We start from the raw sequence: 21688 nt of genomic DNA on the forward strand, positions 1-21688 counted from the left end.
ATCCACCTATTATCACCGTGCCCAAGAAGCTTATCTATTTCTGCCTTCTCTACACAGGCTCACATTCTCTCCAAATATGCACCCAACTTAACCGCATTTGCAACGCCGCTTTCCCTCACATAAGCATTAGGTTTGTTTTCCTCCTTCTACACGCATTTCCTCCAGCTTTCTTTTCAAGGACAAGATTCCTAAGTTCCTGAGGTCCGGTTTTGTTTAATCTCTTTAGTGTCGACGCTATAACGCGTCGTCCGTGGGTCAAACCCAGAGGCGCAACTAGAACGTTAATTGGGTGCATATTTATATATTCAGTTGTGCCCTACTGATTTCTTTTTGAAAGTGATTTGAATTTCTATAAGCTCTATCCAGCATCTTATTCCACATCAACACATCAGGTCACACAGCTTCCTCTGACGACTTTACTATCATCACTTCTTCACAATACACCCCTGACTTAATGATGCAAGAAAGCCTCCTGATCTCTAATCTAACATCTTCTTTGAATGTCCAAGGCAATTCTATCTCACTCAAACTGTTAATATGTCAATCTCTGTATAAATATAAACGCACATCAAACTTTAGACATAAACAAGTAAGTTTTCTCAGCATCTTTCGTTGTTAATTGTAAAACATATTCTTCCCTAAGGTTAACCGTCATGTCATCTCAAACATGAATTAAATTTCGTTTGGTCTAACAATACGTAAACATGATGCAACCCACTTGTATTTAGTTTAATTATATACATTCGATCACAGTGCTTTCGTGAGTAAAACGCAAAATGTATTTCTCAAATGCATTTGTTTGGCAGTTGTTTTCTAATACAAATCCCAAATTTCACACCAGGCAAATGTCTCGCTATGATCTTACAGGTATTTTATTTTTGACAATGTATATCTACCTCCCGCAAAGAATTAGCTCAGTTGTAACATTAATCTAGAACAACAAGATATCTTACAGAAATTTTATTTTTGACAAAGTAGCTCTTCTTTGACTAAGAAATTTACCCAGTTGTAACATGAATGCAGAAAAGGGCTCTCAAAATATTTTTTATTTTGACAACCCATCTAGCTACAGTGTTGGGATTTGCTCATTTGTAACATTGAGACGAAACGTTACTATCAATAAACTATAATTTCTTTAAAAAAATGGCTTTAATTCGAATTCTATGTTGGGCAATTGTTTTTTAATACAAATCCCAAATTTCCCACCAGGCAAATCCCTCGCTATGATCTTACAGGTCTTTTATTTTTGACAAGGTATATCTATCTCCCGCAAAGAATTAGCTCAGTTGTAACATTAATCTAGAACAACAAGTTATCTTACAGAAATTTTATTTTTGACAAAGTAGCTCCATAAGAATTTTACCCAGTTGTAACATGAATGCAGAAAAGGGCTCTCAAAATATTTTTTATTTTGACAACCCATCTAGCTACAGTGTTTGGATTTGCTCATTTGTAACATTAATCCGGAATAACAAGTGATCTCAAAGGTATTTAGACAACGCATTTTGATCTCGTACGGAATTTTCTCAGTTGTATCATCAAAAACTTTTTGAATGCTATGTGCATTATTTAAAAAGACAAATCTTAAAAGTTTTTATAACTGATGATGCAACTACCCCGAAAGAATTCGCTAAGTTGTAGTTCGTCTTTACTGAACAACCAAAAGAGTGTCAACTACATCAAACGATCGACAGATTTAGTTTTTAAGCAAGACATCTACTCATAAAATGTAAAGTTTTGCGAATAGAAATTTCACTTGATGCTTTAATGATTTGTCTTGTTAACATTACAACGCACGTCGTTGTATTTTGAAACAGTTCTTAAAAGTGAACTTTGCTTTTGCGCATGAGTCAGATACTTTTTCACCTAGAAGCACTATTAAGGTTACCGTGTCTACCTTGTGCTGCATAATGAAAGTTTATAATCATTAATGATGGCCATCTTCTTATGGTTTTCACTCCTGACATAACACTTTCATCATCGTTCCTTTGATTGTCGATGAGTGCATTTTGTTGCAATTTATGGCTATTCATTAACAACTTTAAGAAGTATTTGCTGTTCTGTTTCGTTCATATTTGTAAAGCAACTACTCCATAACTCTGGCGACATCTGTTTTAAAAGACGAATTGAATTTTATCGTAAATCGAAGTAAGATGGCCCATTACATAAGATTATTTTAAAGAAAAAACAAAATACATAGCAATTGTTTGAAAACTAAAACCTATAATTAACACATAATATTGTCCTTCGTTCGCTATGTATAGCGAAATTTCTTTACTTTTCATTAGCAACGGCCATCCTCAATCGTACAAAATCATTGTTTTTAGTTTGACTAACCTGGGCTTGTTTTAAGATAAGTTTCATTCGATATTTGATTTCCACATCATTGGCAAGTACATCAGACTCAAATGCCGCAGCAAATATTCTGAGAACACACACAAAATTACTGTAATTTTCACCAAGGACGATGGGATGGTTGCTAAACAGAAAAAAATTGTACGTAAAATTTTATGTAAAGCAAGTATGATGTGAAGTTAAAAACAAAAGCTTGATGATTCCTTAGCACTCCTGAAGACCAAATTTTAGGAGAAAAAGAAAATCTCAAATAAACACATTTGAAAAAAGAAGTATTAATAGAAGATATTATAACAAATATTCATCATCGTTATGTACCTCATCAATATCTTAGAATGAAGTCGTCAATAAAAACATCATTTATATCTACGTACTTACCTCTGTATCAAATCACATAGATATCCATAAACATGTGGAGCCTCTTCTTTATCTTCGACAATTGGTAACCACGACAACCAAATAGGAATGATTTCATCGACAGCAACATTACCATGGTTATATTTACAGATTTTCGTCACGGCTGAAATGGCATTTTCTGTGGCGTCTATATTTTCAGGTAATTTAGCCTTTGGATCATTGACAACCTCGTAAAGAAGTGGAAGTGCCTCTGAAAAAGTATTAAAACAGGTGATTTTATTTTCCTAGAAATGATGTTTCAATTTCACAAGGTACAATTTGATTTTCTACACGAACATAACGCGATGAGTCAATGTAAATGCAAATTAAAATAGTGCTTGGAGTAAGTACTTTTATCAATTGAAAATTGGCAATTACTTTTAAAATAAAATTCAATTGACCTTGCATTAGTACATATAACAAATGTAAAAGTGGAATTTTTTGAACACATCAACTTACCTAAAAAAGTCGGAGAGTAGTTTTTACCACCAAATTGAGCCATAACGCCAATACCATAAGCAGCAGCCTGTAATAATGAAATATTTCACAATGTTTTGATAAAAATTATGATACACACATACGTATGTTGAGATATTTCTCAACCTGTAATTATTTCAATGTATTTTTTCACAACAATTATTCGTCTAATATCTATGTGTGTTTACATGTCATTTCTACATATTAATCTAATTAAACTCAAATTTGAAACGCAATATGCGTAAAATGGGGTAGTTAAAAACTTGACAAAACCATACCTGTCGTACATCAGTAGTTCGATGAACAATAGAGTCAAGCATTTGTCGTAGAAAATAATCTTTGTATTTAAAGGAAACCTAAAATGAATTGAAATGCATAGTACACAAAGTCCATTAAACAAACGCATATGTTCGTATAAAATGTAGAAATGATTTCAAATAGTTACCGGTCCAGTATGTTCAATGAGATCATCAAAAATACACAAAGACCATTGTCTATCTGTGGCCGAATTTGAATGCTATGTGAAAATATGTGTGATATGTCAATAATCAATACCACTATGGCACACACTTGAAACATTCATAATAACGAAGGCCTTAGCACTACAGCAGGGAACAGTTATTAAAGTGGTGATCATAAATTCATTATTGTTTAAAATTTCGTTTACAATTCGACCAAGAACAATAATAATATAAATATATGTAAATAATAAAAATGATTTACTTACAAGCAATGCATAGAAATCATTAATCAATTTCTCAAATAACGGCAAAGTATCCTCTTTATGACATCCAAATATTGAGTGCATTATATCTGACACCTTAAGATGAAAGAACGGGTTGATTAGATGTTCGTCTTTACAAAATCCCATGATTTTTTCCTTATAGTCTGTACCTTCATATACGTTTGTATCATTACTTACCTTTCGTAGAATAAGCTCGTATGTAAGATCCTGTATAAATATAATAACATGGATAAATAAAGTATCGAATGATAGTCTTGTTTTAAGTTGAAACATTTGCTCTATTGATACGTTTGCACTCACCTCATCCCTAAGGTCTTCTTCAACTTCCTCATCGTAATCTTCGTCCTTCCTTCTCTCTATAATATGTACATTCAACAAAGAATGACCAAATGTTATCATAAAAGACTAACGGATTTGCAAAGAAATGTAACCCACCCCCCCACACACACAAATAAAATGGGTAATGGAAAGGTAATTACCTATTCGTTCATCGTGTCGTTTTCTGTGCTCAACTAAAAGGTCGTGTATGACTTTGGAGAGTTTTTCAAAGAATATGTCAGAAACAAATTTATTGCCCAACGTTTCGATGCACTATAAGGAAATAATTATATTCTTGCAAAATATTCGCTGACATTCAGAAACTGCAATGAGCATCGCAATCTACATACACGTGCACAAGATTCCATTAATAAAACTTTAACTTCAGGCTCGGGTTCGGTCGATACAGCTTTCAATAATTCGCTCCATAAATAGCCCCACATTTGACGAACATAGCCATCACCTAACCAAGGAAATGCATTGTCAAATATATCATGTGTATAAGACATATTGGAGGGCAAGCTATAACTATTGCCTAAAAGAATAACCGCATGTAATTTAAATCAAACTTATGTTTATAAATAACAAGCATAACTAACAAAATCAAATCTTTCAGTTTACCTTTGATTTTAACACATTCCAGCAACAAAGGCAAGCTATCAGCAGCTGCAGAACGCACGAGTAAAATAAATCAAGGATTATAAGAAGGAATATTCATATGAACAAAGTTTCACTAGTGCCGCCTCATTTTTGGTTTATCTAAAGTTCTGTATGTTTATACGAAATTTATGTTATGGGTTCATATCGAAGAATTCAAGTCTAAAAGTAAGTTTTTTAAAAGGATATCATCATTAAAGTAGAATTTCAACAAAGGCACCATTATTTTGACGACCTGAAAAACACATTACAGTTACACAGTATGTTGACAACATAAAACAAAATGAACATCGTTAAATCATTATCAACTTTTACAATAGTGTACTAACCTCTTCAGCATAGTCAGCAAAGTCAGATTTCAACTCTCGAGCATAACAAACTAACATTTGACATGCCGTACTTTTATCTTCTAAGCCAGCAGTTCTTATACCAAATCTTTGCTAATTAAAAAAGATCACCATTGAATTGGACATTATTAAAAAACATAAAACAGAACTTATTTCCCCCCATACTTTTCTCGGAGAACACGACGGCAAATGAAATTGCAACAATTAAAAAGACAGTGATTTTATGGTACATTAAAAATATCGAAAAGAAATAAACCAGCTCATCAGTGAGTATAACAAACACTTATTAAATACCTGATCACCCAGGGATACAAATTCCCAACCCTCCTTTTCGGAATAAGTTTCATTCTTTGGGTCATCAGCTGTATTGTTCAAAAAATATTAAGGAGAAAATATATCAAAGAATATAAAAATACTTCGTCGATATTTTTTTCTTAATATCAAAAAATTCAATTAACGATACTCACCATCGAGAAGGGCAACCTCGGGTTTTATAGATGCTACCTTCAGTACAGGTGGCATAACCATTGGAAGATATTCCGTGAAACGCTTTCCTAGAATCTTGCACATTCGTGCCCAAGCTGATATTAAATACGAGAGCTACAGTAGAAAAAAGAGATTGTTGATAACTAGCTAAATCAGATATCGTTCATGCATAGAAACTCTTAGAAAAAATTTCATAGTAGATTTTAAGGAGTATATATGACTATAGTAGATTTTAAGGAGTAAATATGATTATAGTAGATTTTAAGGAGTATATATGACTATAGTAGATTTTAAGGAGTAAATATGACTATAGTAGATTTTAAGGAGTATATATGACTAACGTAGATACCTGAGGATCGTCTGGTTCGATATTTTCCATTTCCGTCTGAGTTTTTAATAACAGTTGCATAACGTCGTTACAGTCTTGTAAAAACTAAAAAATGCGAATGGTCTATTATCACAAAAGATATGTAACGTACATGCATACATGAAGTATCGTCGAAATTCAAGTATAGTTTAAAAATTTTCAAACGCCATTTGTACGTAAATTTGTTTAAAAGCTTTTACCTTATCATGACCAACTGCTAAACCAATCAAACTAATACATTCAATGGTCTTTCCACGTAAGAGGCGTAGATCTTTTGATACAGCGTTCTCCACAACATATTTTAAAGTGGGCATAAAACGATCATAAAAAGTTAAAAATTTCTCTTCAGCAGTATCAGCAACAGTTGCCAGTGTCGTAATGATTTGCTCAAGAACCAATTTTTTGCCATTTTTTATCAACTATAAAATAAATTTGCAGACTTTTTAATATTCGCGACCCAATGCATAGATAAGTTTAATGCAAGCACCATGTAACTTACGTCTTGTAGTCTCGCTTGCAAAACAATATCTACTTTTTGTAAAATTCTTTCAAGGTAAAGCAACATGATATGCTTCGGACATTCTTCACAGAAATTAACAAGAGCTGCTCCGGCATGAGCCTGGACACGAGGGTTTTCTGCATCATCCAAAACATGAATAAGACCAGGTAAGACCTAAGAATTAAAGAATTTACAAGATTTCATTAAACAGATGTAATGTACAACATACATCATATAATATTTTCTTTCGTAGAATTAAATGCAATTTGACGCTACGCATATCAAAACTGCTCTCATAGATTGCTCAAACAAAGTCCGTAATTGACAATTGCGAAGGATCTATTAATACTTAGTAATGCTTGCTTTTCGTTATTTCTAGGCAAGAGCAAGCATACATCTATACATCAATTCAGCATGTATGCAGACATGAAACAAAATACTTTATCATTATGTCTGACCTTTGAATGAAACTTTTGTTGAAAATTTTCAGCAAAATCAGTTGACAGCTGACCAAGAGCATTGCAGGCGGCATATCTCACGCGAGGATGGGCATCGTTTAAGAAAGGTATTATATTATCAACTAAACTGGCCAACATATTCAACATTTGTTTATGACAGCCTTCTCCAACAGCAGATATTGCCATTAAGCCCGCATGACGATACCTCCAATCATCTAAAATGATGAAAAAACTTATTTGTGCTTAACCCGCTGTGGAAATTGACAAACTAATAAATTCCAATGGGCTTATTAAAAACGCTGGTCATAGCAAGATGTAATAAAAACTCGTACCCATTTTTGCATTTTATTACTCACCATTCTGCAGCATCTGAGGGACTGTAGCTATAATATGAGGTAAAATATGTTTGCCTCCAATGCCACAAGCAAATCGATCCAAGGCACTTTCGCCAGCCACAGCATTACTTAAGATATAGATAAAATACAGTATGACAATAGCAATTGACATTAAAACAATATGAATTTTAGTTTACAACATGAAGTAATTTAATAAATGTTCTCATGCGCTAATAAAAACACGTGACATTGTAGAAATGACATCATACAATTAATGAGATAATGAAGTCATAGAGCTATTATTAACTGCTAATACCTGTCGCAATCCTCATCATCTGCATCATCGGATGCATTCCATTCCGGATCATCTTCAATATCAACCATCATTGCTAACACCTGGGGAACTAGACATTCGGGGAAGAATACATTTATGTAACAAAAAAATATTTCATCCTTCACATTAAAGTAGAAAGGAAATTAAACAAAACTACTACTGTACCAATAAGTGGAAAAAATTTTTGATATTTTCGTAGCATAGCAGAAGCTAAAAATGAAAAATGAATTAAATCTTAAACATTCTCAATTATTTTTAAAATATTTAGCTAATGTACATGCATGTTTCAAACAAAATTGTTGCTGACTGTCCCATGTAGAGATGTATGTGTGCTGAGATGTTTGTATGCTGAGATGTACATATGTAGAGTTGTACATGTGTAGAGATGTATGTATGTAAGTATGTAGAGATGTACCTATGTATGTAGAGTTGTATATAAGAGATATATGTATGCTGAGATGTATGCATGTTGAGATGTATGTATATATGTAGATACATATGTAGAGATGTACATAGAAGTACATGTAGAGATGTGTGTGTATGTATGTATGTAGAGATGCATGTATTTACCTGATTCTGAAAGTGTAATTATACATTCTAATGAAAGTTGACGAATATTGTCATCATAATCTGTGTTTGACACGGTCTAAAAAGAAAAATTCATTTCATTCATAAATTGTACTTAACCAAAAGCACAAAATGGCAACCACAGTTCTTTGAATGTTGTTTTAATTACCCGTAACATCAAATTTAAAAGTACTTCTAAACTACTTCTTAAAACTTTTGGTGCTTTCTCAGCAAGATCAACGACACTTTTTAACACATTATCATCTTGCTCTTGAATACTATCTTCTAAAGCCTAAACAAATCAATAAAGTTAAAAGTGCAAAAACTTTACAAAAAAATACATCACATTGCTGAACTGCTAAAATTCACTGTTTAAAATGGCCAAACATAGAAGATTGTTTGGACATTGAAAGACAGTCTATTGCTTGTTTTTTTCAATAATTCATCATAGGAAACGAAATATTCCAATGCTTGTGGTTGGAGAAAAGATAGTTTACTCTCTGATGATGAGGAAACGATGTTCCACTATCAAGATTTACATCAACTTTCAGGTTAAAGTATTAAGTGTACCTGCATGACTCCAGGTACAATGTCAACAAATTGCTTTTGTTGCTGTTCAAGAACTTGATCAACCAGGAATGCAACAGCAGCTCGAGCCGCAATAAAGCGAACCTTAAGAAATAAACAAAAATGAAAAAAAATTAACAACAAAGCCATACTGTTAAATGAATACAGGGTAGAGAGTGCAGATTGCAATGAACAGAACATCTGCACAGTTTTGCAAAACACAAAACACTTTGGGTAGTAAATGTGAAAAGGCGAAGTCCAAATTGTGAAAATATGACAATAATATAAAATAGTTCATATTCATTTGACAATGTTTTGACTATACCAGCATATTATTATCAAGTAGAAACAGCAGCAACAAACTTGCAACAGTTAGAAAACACTTGCAAGTGCAACAATTTCATAATGCAGACCTGAGCACTAGATTGATCTTGAACAGTTAGGAAACATGTGCAACAATTTAATAATACAGACCTGAGTGCTAGATTGATCTTGAACAGTTAGGAAACATGTGCAACAATTTAATAATACAGACCTGAGTGCTAGATTGATCTTGCATAGACTGCCACAACATCCCTTTGATCACTTGAAGATAATGATCTTGTTGGTTGCCAAATATTCCAGGAAATGATCTAAAACAATTCAGATCAAACTTAACACTTGCAAAAAAATAAATATGACACAATACAAAAAATCGATAGAATAATACTACATGGTAAATTCAGAGAATGTTAGCTCTACAATGTAATAAATAATTACTCACAGTAGAATTCGAAGAGAACATTCTCAGAATTTTGATCTTGTGAGTTGCAACATTCATGTAAAAATTTAAGCAATTCCTGCCAATGATTATAGCCCTCTTCGTCTAAAACCAACAATAATAACAATTTTTAAAGTATATTAAGACACATTGTTGATTTATTTATCAAATTCTTCGATGAATGAATTAGAAATACTCTCTCTCGCTCTCTTTTATTGTACTACAGGACAAATATGAATCCTTAGATTGCAAAATTTTCCATCAATTAAGCTTTTAGTTGACCTCAAAAATGTTTTATCATACCAGTGAAATTCATTACTTTGACCAACATCACAGCAAGGTGTACATATTTTTATTTTTTATATTTACCAAGTAAACAACGGGCTAACTCTGAGACAGCGATATTTTCCTCTTTACTGTAACAATAGGTTCTTCCTGTATTCCCATCAAAAGTTCTTGTTTTAAAGATTCTTTCAGGTCTGGACCAAGATTTTCATAAAGGTCAACAGTGGATAAGAATAATCTCGAATTAATATTATGGACATCTGTCTCACCTAGAAATATTGCAATCAAATAAAGTATAACAATAAAATATGGCAAAGCATATCCTGAAATAATGCCTGTAATCTATCAAAACTTTTAAACACACTGAAACAAACTTCTATAGCATTACCTCATCAAGACCAGACATTCTTAGGGTTTTATCAAGAAGTCAATCTTTTAGGATCAGGGACTTGAGCATACTGTGTCTGAAAAAATTTAAAATTCTTTAGAGGAAATACTGTTCAAACATAATAACAAGAAATAAATAATTACACTGTTAAAGTCAGTTCCATAATGTCAATTGCAAGAAAATGTAGTGTAAGTGATAGGGGAAGAATGTAGTTAAATTCCAACTCCCCACAACCCCTCCCCTTTACATTAAAAAACTTAAACTTAAACAATTGCCTCGTAAGTTAAAAAAAAATCCAATCTAGTAACACACCAAGAAAATTTGTTTACAAAGTGAATTGTAGTCTAATCTTTCTTCAAGCCAGATGTCAATTGACAAACGTATCTGACAACATTTGTACACAACGAATTTAAATATAAATTCCCAACTTTGCCACACACACGTTGAAAATATATATTAGGAATTATGATAACTAGTAAGTGTATGGGATCGTATAGTGGTAAATAGCAAATGGTGTCAAATAAAACATGTTGTGGTGGACGTAATCTCGTTGATGTAAAAAAAAAAATATTAGGAAAATATTGATTCATAACCAGAATTTTCATCTAATCTAGTAAAAACATTGGGTTTACAACACGATTTTGTGTGTACAGAAAACGAAAGAGCTAAACTCAATGAAGTCTTGATAAAATTTAACGTATATAAAATATCTAGTGCAATACAATTCCAAAACGATAGCCGTCAATAATGTCAAAAAAACATATATAATATAACAAAGACTACCTCAGCTTGCTGTCGGTTAAGATTATCTTGAGACATCAACTGAGCAAGAAGCTGCTCAAACCGGGTAAGATCGTCGTTCGCCATGGCTATGGTTGTATGGTTACATGCAAACGACGAGTCGATAAGAGAAGATATCTACGACGCATGTCTGGAGGTTGGCGCCAGGTAAAAAGGGACCCACGTGCTAACGGCGCCAAATGTTAGCACGTTCTCCCCACATACAGCGTAGCTAAAAACAGAATTACATTATCAAATTTCTAAATACATTTTTAATGCAAACCCACATCTTTTTTTTTAATCTAGACGCTGAACAAGAAGATGTGCAAACAACAAATGCTGATCAACAGCAAGACCCTTGCAAGTGTGTAAACAGCTCATGAAGATCAAGTTGCTAAGTACCCTTCAATTGCAACTTGCAAGTCCTAGTTTAAATGCAAACATTATTCCCAAATTGCCGAGTGTGATTTGCAAGAAGTCAAAAACAAAACTAACGAGGTATGAAAGAGACGACGAAAAATGTTTTTCTAGTAAAAATCCGCGCTCGTTTTGATATTTCAAACGAAAACAGTTATGAAGTGAAAAAAATGATTAAAAGTCAATCGCTGTCATCTTATTTTTACTGCCAAATTTTTTCAAATGAGAAATTCAGAATTGTCATTGATAAGTTTTGTTAAATACTTACATTTTAGTGCGCCTCGTTTGAGCCGCACCTAGCTTGCTGCTGCACCTTAAGAGAGATAAACACGAATTGGAAACCAAGCTCACATTCGTAAATTTAAAACGATAGAATAATGGATTTGTTCTTAATGGTCATTTATATTTACAGCTAGACTGTATTTATATTCGATCCCTATTACTGATAACAGTAGTGAAAACTGGAGTCATATTGATGTTCTGCTTTAGGACGATCTGTCGACTTATTACTAACAAAAAATTTTACTTTTTACAAATTGAATTAAAAGTTTTACCGGTGGTAAATCAAAAACACTGTGTGCAATGCGAAGCCTCTCTTCACTGGGGTCAATCTCATCTGTGAAGTTTTCTCCATTAAGCAGGCGACGAGCGTACTAAGTTTTCAACAAACCAAATAAATTTCAGTTTCAATAAGCCAATAAAATATCAATTTCAGGGTAGACTCTGAACAGTTCGACGTATGAGTGGAAAAACAAAAAAGAGTAAAATTAGCTCAAACAGTTTTTTCTAAACTGCCGTCGTAACATCACATCATTGTAATGCTCTTTGCTACTTGTTCATCTATTGTAAACGTTTTATCAAGCTTTATAATTGTACAACAGGAAATTCACATTTCAATCTAAATATTTTGCTGAATTGGCCTTCTTTACATAAAACAAACTTACCCAGCACACGAACACACCACAGCTGTAGCAATCAGATTGGAATATGTGAAGTGGCAAGATTAATTTCCATCCTTTCAAAGAATTTTCTTTATCAATCTTTTGAGCAATATATTACTGTAAAAGAAATTTTATTGAAACGTGTGGAATAGCAAAATCTCATCGTAAAATTGATAAAAATTTAATTCTTCAAATGTTTCCGTGAAGTGTAGTTTTATTAGTACATAGAATCAAACTTCATGGATATAGTTACGTCAAAGATTCTTAGATGAATCTTTAGTTAGTATGCGTGATAAATTTTGATGATAGCAACTTCATAGCAATTTTTAAAGCAGATGCATGAAATAAATTTCATAAAACAAACACACAAAATTAATTTAATTATGTTACCAAAAGTGGCAAATATATGACAACGTAGGGTCCTTTGCTCTTGACATCGGATCGAAATATAGAACTTGTTGTAGGAGAAAATCAATTGCCTTTAAATGAAAAAAAAGGACAAATTAAATACGACACAAATTTGGTGCTACAATTGTGACGAATATCTATTTAAAAGCTCAGAACAACGGCAATGAAGAAGTCTCTTGTTTGTTTTTTTTTTTATTTAATTTTTTTAATGGTATTGTTTTACAACTTGGAAATACTTGATTTCTTACTTCAACACTTACCACAAGTGTCCAATGGGATTCAGACAGATTTAGTGGAAGGATTAGAAAATTTGTCTCAGGAGCAATGAAAGGTAAGTCAAAGGGGATGCCATATTGCAGCATCTGGCCAACAAAAACCTCACAGATGTGACTTGTTCTGATTGCCGTAGAAGAAATGCTCTTAAGATACAGGTTTATGATCTAAAACATGAGATGGATATAGATGTAAGGATGACAACTGGAATGAACAAAAGGTGGGAAATGATGCATATATGTAAGAATGACAATTTAGATGAGTGAGAAATGGATTAATGATGGATATAGATGTAGGAATGACAACTGAATGAACAAAAGGTGGAAAAATGATGCATATACATGTAGGGATAACAACTGAGGTGAACGAAAGATGGACCAATCATGGATGTCATTCAACTTTGTAAACACTTAAAACCCAATTTTAGCAGATTTACATACGTCATCACCGAGCCAACCAGGTTCAAATTTAGGATCAATTAACCGAATGGTTTTCTTGTGCGCCAACAATTCTGGGAAAGATCCATCAACCAGTCCCCACAGAAGATGTGCAGGGAATTTAGTAAAACTCTTGTCGCTGTTAACCTTCTTGATGTGATTGAATAGTTCAAGTTGAGTGGTCAGCGGTCTGAAAGAAAAACGCATTATTTCATTCATAATCCTGTAATGCCATAAAAAATAACGTTTTGATGTAATTGATCGTGATGATATAATAATAATCCATACCTGGTTGCAGAAGCAACCTAGAATTAAGAGAAAGTTTAAAACAGATTAAATCGTGTGCGAGATTGACGTTGAGATTGATCGATCATTAGCATTTGCAAGACAAATTCTTAGACTCGTCGAATATGAAAAGCAATATTCTGCTCGAAATGGATATATTTAAAAAGCCCGTGGTCATGGGTCACTAGTGGCTGTCTATTTCACGCGCAATTTAAGACTTCGGCTACTTACCATTATTCTAACAACTGAAGGAACTTTACACAACTTGGCAGAATCCGACGTGCAGCTTCAATAAAAATAAATACCATGTAAATTTTCCAATTTTTAACATGGTTTAAGAAAAATTTGCAGATTGACGATTTAGAAAAAATCATAAAAATTAAAATAGCTTACCTTTTATTGTATCTTTAAATAATAAATCAAAATAACTACCTTTCAAGCTCATGATCTTCCATTTCAGCATTGCTCTCCTATTTGCAAAGCATAAACGTATTTTCATAAGATGCTTGACATTAAGTGATAAATATATATACATAAATATATATTTGACGTATATGTTGCATATATATTGCTTAAAGATTAATTCAACAGCTTACAATATACATATGGGGTCACGTTAAAACTTACATTGTTACCTTTCGACTGGCCCGATGTTTTTTTCCCGAGAAGGTTCAACCCAGTTTGGTTAAGATATATATGGAAGATGAGTTAAACCTTCTCGAGAAAAATCCTTTTTCTTTTCATTCAATGTTAAAAGTTAGATGATAAATTTGATCGATAAATTCAAAACAACGCATTTCAACGCCACAAAATTTACCTTAACTGTCTCAGATTCCACAAGTTCGTTTCCTTGATTTTCCTCAACCTCAAATAACACAAAATTGCACTCGTTTTTAATAGTTTTTTTTTATGTAGCTACGCTCCTCTTAAAATTATACATACATGCTCATTCTCCACGTCAACCGAAGCCTCAACTACCGTTGCACTTTCGTCAACCTATATAAATCAAGTGGCTAGAATGATTTTCTGTTGGACAAATTTTGACGCCAAGAAAAAAATATTGCTTCGTAAATAGCAATTTTCCAAAGATTCGCTTTTCTTTGTAATACCTTGGAATTGCAAAGTGCTGGCGATTCGATACTCTCATTTTCAACATTCACCTTAACCATCAACAATAAACACAATTTAGTGATCATTTGCCATATTTTTGCTATAGAACTCATGACGTCACACCTTTCTAGTCTCAACTGTATCAAGTGATAACAGTTCAACTTCTCCGTTCTGCTCAACCTATACACAGAAAATTAATGTAACCACAGTCAAACGCAATTTTGCACAATAAATAAAGTTTCTACAAAGATTTTATACCTTTTCAACAGGGACCAACGATTCAGTTACAAGGGCACTCTCCACAGACTAAAACAAAAGATTTTACCGAGTGTACATCACTTATTGAAAAAATTGAATAAAGAAAAATCTAATATAAAAATATAAGTACTTTATTTGCTGTAAATAATGATGGCTTCGATGTAAAACTCTGAAGATTGTCTTCAATCTTAGAAAAAAGCAAAACAGTTTTTAATTTTTTAGTCTTTCATGAACAATACAACTTAGCTGCAGCACTTGATCGATATTTACTTTAACCTTTAATAATAAGTATTATTATACTAATTGATACAAATAATACATATTTTTTGCTATAAAATTCACGATATAAATGTCCCACAAGCAGCATTTTCGCAAATGTTTTAATACCTTCTCAACAGGTGCCAATGATTCAGTTACAAGTGCGCTCTTCACTGACTTTAAAAAACATATTTTACTTATAGTACATCATTCAAGAGAAAATGAAATAAAAGAATTGCATAAAAGTATAAATACTTTATTTGCTTTAGACCATGATGGCTTTGATGAAAAACTCTGAGCATTTTCTTCGATCTTAGAAGAGACCAAAAACAGTTTTTTTAGTTTTTGATTTTTTTTTTAGTTTTTTTTCATGATAAATCAGTACCTGTTCCACAGAAGATTGGCTTTGATCAGAAGCATTATCCTTTTTATAATGAAATGGTACAAGAGAATTTTGAAACTTTTCTTTTAAGATCTTTACTTTAATTTTCTTCGAGATCTATACCTCATTTTTCAATGGACAGTCTTCCAATCCTTCCTCAGCGATACTACTGCTAGAAGAATGAAACAAGAAAACTTGAGAGATCGAAACTTTTAGCAACATGAAAACCAATATCATGTTTGTCGTTGTTTAAAAGACACCGGAAAAACAATTTCTTTGTCTTCTATACAAGGTTCAATTTAAGATATTAAAGTCACAACAACACAAATTTGAAACTACCTAAGACACAATATGACAGCTAAAAGTACCTTTTTATAACTGAATGGACAGTTGTTGCCTCCTGATCTTGCTTATTCCTGGCAAATGCTTTACATAAAATAAAATAATTGTGGTTATTATCCGATGATTCAGCTTCTAAACAAGCACGACAAAATATTGCTCCTTATTGAAAGAACATCATTGTTCAAAATGAAAGATCGATTGGTGACAAAACCTCTAGTAGTTGTTTCATAAACGACATTTGGTTTATCTTTTTTTCCGTCTTTCTGTACTTTTGCTTTTTTTCGCCTCAGTTTGCGAATAGCTTAAGATAGAAAGAGACACGGTTAAATTGAGATAACTCAGATAAGCTTAAAATTTTTCATAGGACAATCTTTTAAATTATATAAATATAAAAGAAAATATTTTATTCATATACCTTGTCTCAAGACACCAGCTAAACAGCCAGTGCTGTTTTCTTCATCCTTTTTTAGGAATGACAAGGCATTTGTAAGAATCAATTACAATTTTAGTGAATTTTGTGTTTTAAATATAAATGACCACTTTTCTCTAGACATAATTTCATTAACCTTGTTGCCTTCATCTTTAAATATATTATCAAATTCAGACTTGATGTTAGTCGATCTAAAAATTTTAACCGTTTAATTTTTGGTCAATATTCCAGTAAAAAACGAGTCTTCAGAATAAAGCAAATGATAACAAAATGCAAGGCAAATTAATTTTACCCATTCAACGATTTGTTAGTCTTGCGATCGTTATTTACATTCAAAGTAGAACTGTGTTCCTGTAAATATGAAAGTATTTTATAACCATTTGCAGCGCTTATTCGCTTTTACTAAAGATTAAAAACAAATAAAAATTTGCCTGAAAAGTTAACATAATTTACCTTGTTTTTCGACTGGGATTTCGCCTTAGCATCACTAAAATAATGAAGTAAGCATTATTTGCTTGTCTAGAGCAGTTTATTATGAATAAAAGTATCTCAAAACTTGTCACTGAAAGAGGAAAGGACAGAAAAAGTTAAGTGATCATATTTTACCCCTTTTTGATATTTTTCTTCGATCTCCTCAGACCGAACTTTTTTTTCTTCCAAAACGCTAAAATGAAAAGAAATTGCCGAGAGATGAAATCTTTGCTGAAATATTTAAAAAGCTAATTAACAAAAATCATTTCAACAAACTTACGAATTTTGGGAGTCGATTTGATCAAAATTGCATCTTCATTAGATTTTTTCTAAAATCGATCATCAATATATCAGCATAACTAGCTACGATTGGCAAAGCAAAGTTGAATGGAAATGTAAAATTAAAAACTCGTTTGAAATTTTCTAACTTCGACTGTTAAAGTAGAAACTGAAAATTGCACAGGATAGTTGGTTTAGAGTTTACGAAGATAGTGATTGTTACGCTAGGTATTCAAGTAAATACAGGTGCAGCTCAACTTCAACTGTTAAAATAGAAACTGAAAATTGCACAGGATAGTTGGTTTAGAGTTTACGAAGATAGTGATTGTTACGCTAGATATTCAAGTAAATACAGGTGCAGCTCAACTTCAACTGTTAAAATAGAAACTGAAAATTGCACAGGATAGTTGGCTTAGAGTTTACGAAGATAGTGATTGTTACGCTAGATATTCAAGTAAATACAGGTGCAGCTCAAAATATTAGAATTTTTTCGTTGACGATAAAAGAAAACAAAGCATTGGAGCAGCGCATTTCATTGAAAATGTGCTGTCGTGAAGTGGAAACACTAATTTATCGTAACTACACTTATGTGAAATACATCACACGTTAGTCCCATGTAGAAGAGTATCATTGACATTTCATGAAGACAGACGAACACAAAAGATGATAAATAAAAGAGCAAGTTGTTCACACAGTGCTGTGTTGAAACACTTTAACGAGAAGAGTACATGGTGTGTTGAAAAAGACGACCATGAGAGATTATCATCGCCTCAAGAAGAATGTCAACGAGAACAGATTCAAAAACTCAACCAAAAATATTACAGAAAATGGTAAGATGTTGAGGTCAGAGCATCCAGGGCTACAACAGAGCGATGCATAAAGACAAAAAAAAGGTTAAGTGAGCCAGAAGCAAATGTAAAAAGAGTATTAACTGGGGATGAAGAAAAAAAAAATGACCTTGACAGCTGCAGATTAATGTGGATTAATCAAAGAACCTTATCCCGAAAGCATGAAGGATGAATGGACGTGAGTTTGGTAAGCCATAACCGTCATGAAAAAGAATGTGGGAATTATTGTGGTACGATAAAGATACAAAAAAATGCTGTGGTTGTTCCAGTATCTTAAAATATACCCAACTTAACCTCTGCGTGTCGTAAAAGTAGATCAAAAGGGATTGGTGTCAGGATGGACATCCTACGACAAAAAGAAAACCGGGGACAGCGTGAGAAAGATTGATGGGCATGACGGTTTAAAATTTAAGCTCGATGTCATTCTTGAAATACGAAAGAAATAGATACAAAAAGATTTTCTTCATGGAATATATGATCGATGACGGGCGGAAAATTACAGAGGAATCAAATAACTAGAACATTGGCTGAAGATTATGAAAGGAACATTGGATAAGCGTATCCGAAAAATGGTAGAGATTGTCCAAAACAGTTCGATATGATTCCAGGAAAAATTACGGTAGATGTAATATTCATCCCCCAGACAATTGGTAGAGAAAAGGATTGAAGATAACTTAGCGGTGCTTGCAATTTTATTGACCTTGAGAAGGCATATGATCGTGCCTCAAGAGATGTAGTGTATTGGTGTTTATGGAAAAAATGGTGTACTGGAGAAGTTATCGAGAATGGTTGTGCAAAAAGCACAAAAGGGGAGAAAAAGTTGTGGGCAACATTTGAAGAGATAGCAAGATGGTTTAAGAGAGAGTGTTTAAATTAACTAGGACCTAAAGAACAAGATGCCCACGATCGACAATATATATTGGAGAAACGGAATTATGGCCAAGGATCCTGTAAAGGTTAAGGTGTCCAAGAAAGAAAGATACGTAACAAGTACTCAAGTATAACTGAAGCTAGCAAGCACGGCAGCTGTGCTTGAAAGAAAAAAGAATGAATATAAGATCACAAAAGACAGAACAAAAGAAAATAGTTTAAGACAAAAGCATTGTTGCAGTAATGGAGCTCCAAGAAAGTTAAGTTCACAGATATTGTATGAAAAACAAAAATAAAACACAGATCTAGGATTGCAAACATAAAACATGGAAGAACAAATAGGTGTTGGGTTGCTTGACAAAAAACTATATGATGAAAAAAGAAAGTCAAAGCAGGCAGATCATTTTGAAGAACCTTTTGATGGACAAAATGTGAGAGAAAATAACTGAAACGCTTTTGAAGTGGAGCGACTACACCAGGGGCCGGTTGCACGAAGCCTAGACAACGCTACGCACTGGATAGCAAACTTTTGTGAACGGGTTGAAAAACTTCTTACAAAGGAAGAATATAAGGTTTCAACTGAACAATCACTGAAATAAAATATTACTACTAAGATTACAAAAATTCCTATGTAGCAACGAAAATACAAACATCTTTTTTACAAGTTCGGAAATTTTACTATCCAATGGATAACGCTATCCAAGCTTCGTGCAACCGGCCCCAGGAGTTAGAGTTATCATGGTATTGATGTCATCGGGATATGTGTGACAAGAACATAGAGCATGCAAACATGAGATGTGGTAAAAAGAGCTTGATTAGCGCCAGTTAAGGAAAATCTGGTCGTGTTTTGCTGTTTTGTAGACAACTGAGAAAGCTTATGATAGCTTATGATCTTCGTCCACGAAAAAAGAACAACAATAGCAATGTAAATAGTTGGGACGCAATTATCTCTGGAGCAAACTCCGTTGGCATGATCATTTATTACAAATGAATAATAAATATAGGGAAAGATCAATATAGAGAAGATAATATGCCAAGCATGGGAAAAGAGAAAAAGAGTAAAAGATAAAAGACGTCCTTTGAATCACTTTTTACTTTGATTCGCATATGAACTACGCGAAATATATTACTTATAAAGAAAAGTCGAAACCATCTGAATTAAGAACGCTGTAAGTGAATGTTCAAAACTATGAACATTTGTGTTCACGACACAAGCATTCTTGTGGTTCTTTCATTTGAAAGAAAGCGTAAAGGTAGTTGACAAGTTGTTCCAGTTTCTTGCTCAGTGTTTTGGCAAACAAATCGTCTTTGTGACGATTTCAATTGCTGAAATATTTATCCGAAGAATTCTTTAATAAATACTCTACAGCATATTTATTTTTGCTCGTCTTGCTCCTTAACTGTTTTAAATGTACCGAAAGTGTTGAAATCGCAAGCTGTCCAAGATTTAAAATGTCGTTTCTATGTTCAAAACTCAAAAACAAAACAAAAAACCTAAAAAAACCCAATTAAAAACAATAATTGATAATTGTAATGGAAACCATGGAAACCACTCATTAGATCAATTAAGCGCATGCTCACCAATGCTTACTCGCGTGCGCTCTATTTGAGCTCTGACCTAATTATAACTGGAGCAATATTGGAGATCGGTAAGCATTCCAAAAGCCTTAGCTTCCAGTAGTTTTTGAAAAATAATTCACAAGTTTATGTCGATGTATGACGTCATGGAGGAGGGTAGAAACATTTAATAAATAATTACAACGAGAGCTTAAGATATCTATCGTACGTTTGAAAATCAATGCCAATGAAAGCATTTCTGGTTGAATTATGTTCCAGAAACTTGTACAACTTACTTTATTGAACCTTACATACGATATTTAAAAAGTTAAAATATGACGCAATGAACAAAAAAATAACAAATAACAACTCAGAAAATGTTAATATGAACTTCTAAAATATTTGTTTGCCCAAATAAGAGTTCGCCATCTTTTGTTATAACTTTAGTTGACATGGAAGAAAGAATGAAGTCATGTGACAGGAAAGATATCGATACAAAGACTATTTATTACCGACCTACCATTCATATAGTATTGTTTTAGTTTTTCCTTGTGATATTTTACGACTTTGTAACATGATTTTATTTGGTATTGTACAAGTTGTTCCTTTCATAATGCTATTGGAATTTGTGTGTTTCATTTCTTCAATTCCTATCATTTTTTTACTTCATTGTGATTTTCGCTACGTTTGTGATGTTTGTTTTAATTTCTGTTGGTATTTTGAGCGAGATGTCCTTAGTCAAACCACCCGAATAAAATAAAGTTGAGTAGGTAACACCTTTTCATTTTATATTAATTCCAAGTATACATACTGCACGATTACTCAATAACAACACATTTTTTAAAAAAGGCGCGCGTATTCAACATTTCAATAAACAAGAAAAACAAATTAAATTGTGACAGTGTGCTTCAGCTTACCTTCATATGAAGATCATCGTTTTGTATAACCGCCATAGTGTACGAACTTGCTACAAAAAAGAAGCGAGGAAAATAAATACTTGT

The 21688-nt window shown here is 32.9% G+C and overlaps 1 protein-coding gene across 1 annotated transcript; it reads right to left on the reverse strand.

Annotated features, from left to right (window-relative positions):
• Positions 1-1746: 1746 nt before the first annotated feature.
• On the reverse strand, positions 1747-11233 carry LOC124446489 (importin-5-like). Its single transcript, XM_046997334.1, has 31 exons — positions 11125-11233; positions 10342-10417; positions 10038-10222; positions 9672-9773; positions 9444-9540; positions 8912-9013; positions 8511-8633; positions 8345-8420; positions 7940-7984; positions 7757-7844; positions 7462-7568; positions 7106-7320; positions 6648-6821; positions 6349-6567; positions 6131-6214; positions 5763-5895; positions 5590-5657; positions 5278-5388; positions 5138-5183; positions 4913-4972; positions 4642-4754; positions 4453-4564; positions 4274-4329; positions 4151-4180; positions 3956-4048; positions 3674-3745; positions 3507-3584; positions 3211-3277; positions 2734-2962; positions 2338-2479; positions 1747-2109 (listed from the first exon to the last, which is right to left on the reverse strand). The coding sequence occupies exons 5-31, from the start codon at positions 9480-9482 to the stop codon at positions 2026-2028; spliced, it is 2766 nt and encodes a 921-aa protein (XP_046853290.1). The 5' UTR covers positions 9483-9540; positions 9672-9773; positions 10038-10222; positions 10342-10417; positions 11125-11233; the 3' UTR covers positions 1747-2025.
• Between the last annotated feature and the right edge of the window lie 10455 nt (positions 11234-21688).

This window comes from Xenia sp. Carnegie-2017, unplaced genomic scaffold (assembly GCF_021976095.1).
Source record: "Xenia sp. Carnegie-2017 unplaced genomic scaffold, XeniaSp_v1 HiC_scaffold_22, whole genome shotgun sequence".
NCBI classification, from domain to species: domain Eukaryota; kingdom Metazoa; phylum Cnidaria; class Anthozoa; order Malacalcyonacea; family Xeniidae; genus Xenia; species Xenia sp. Carnegie-2017.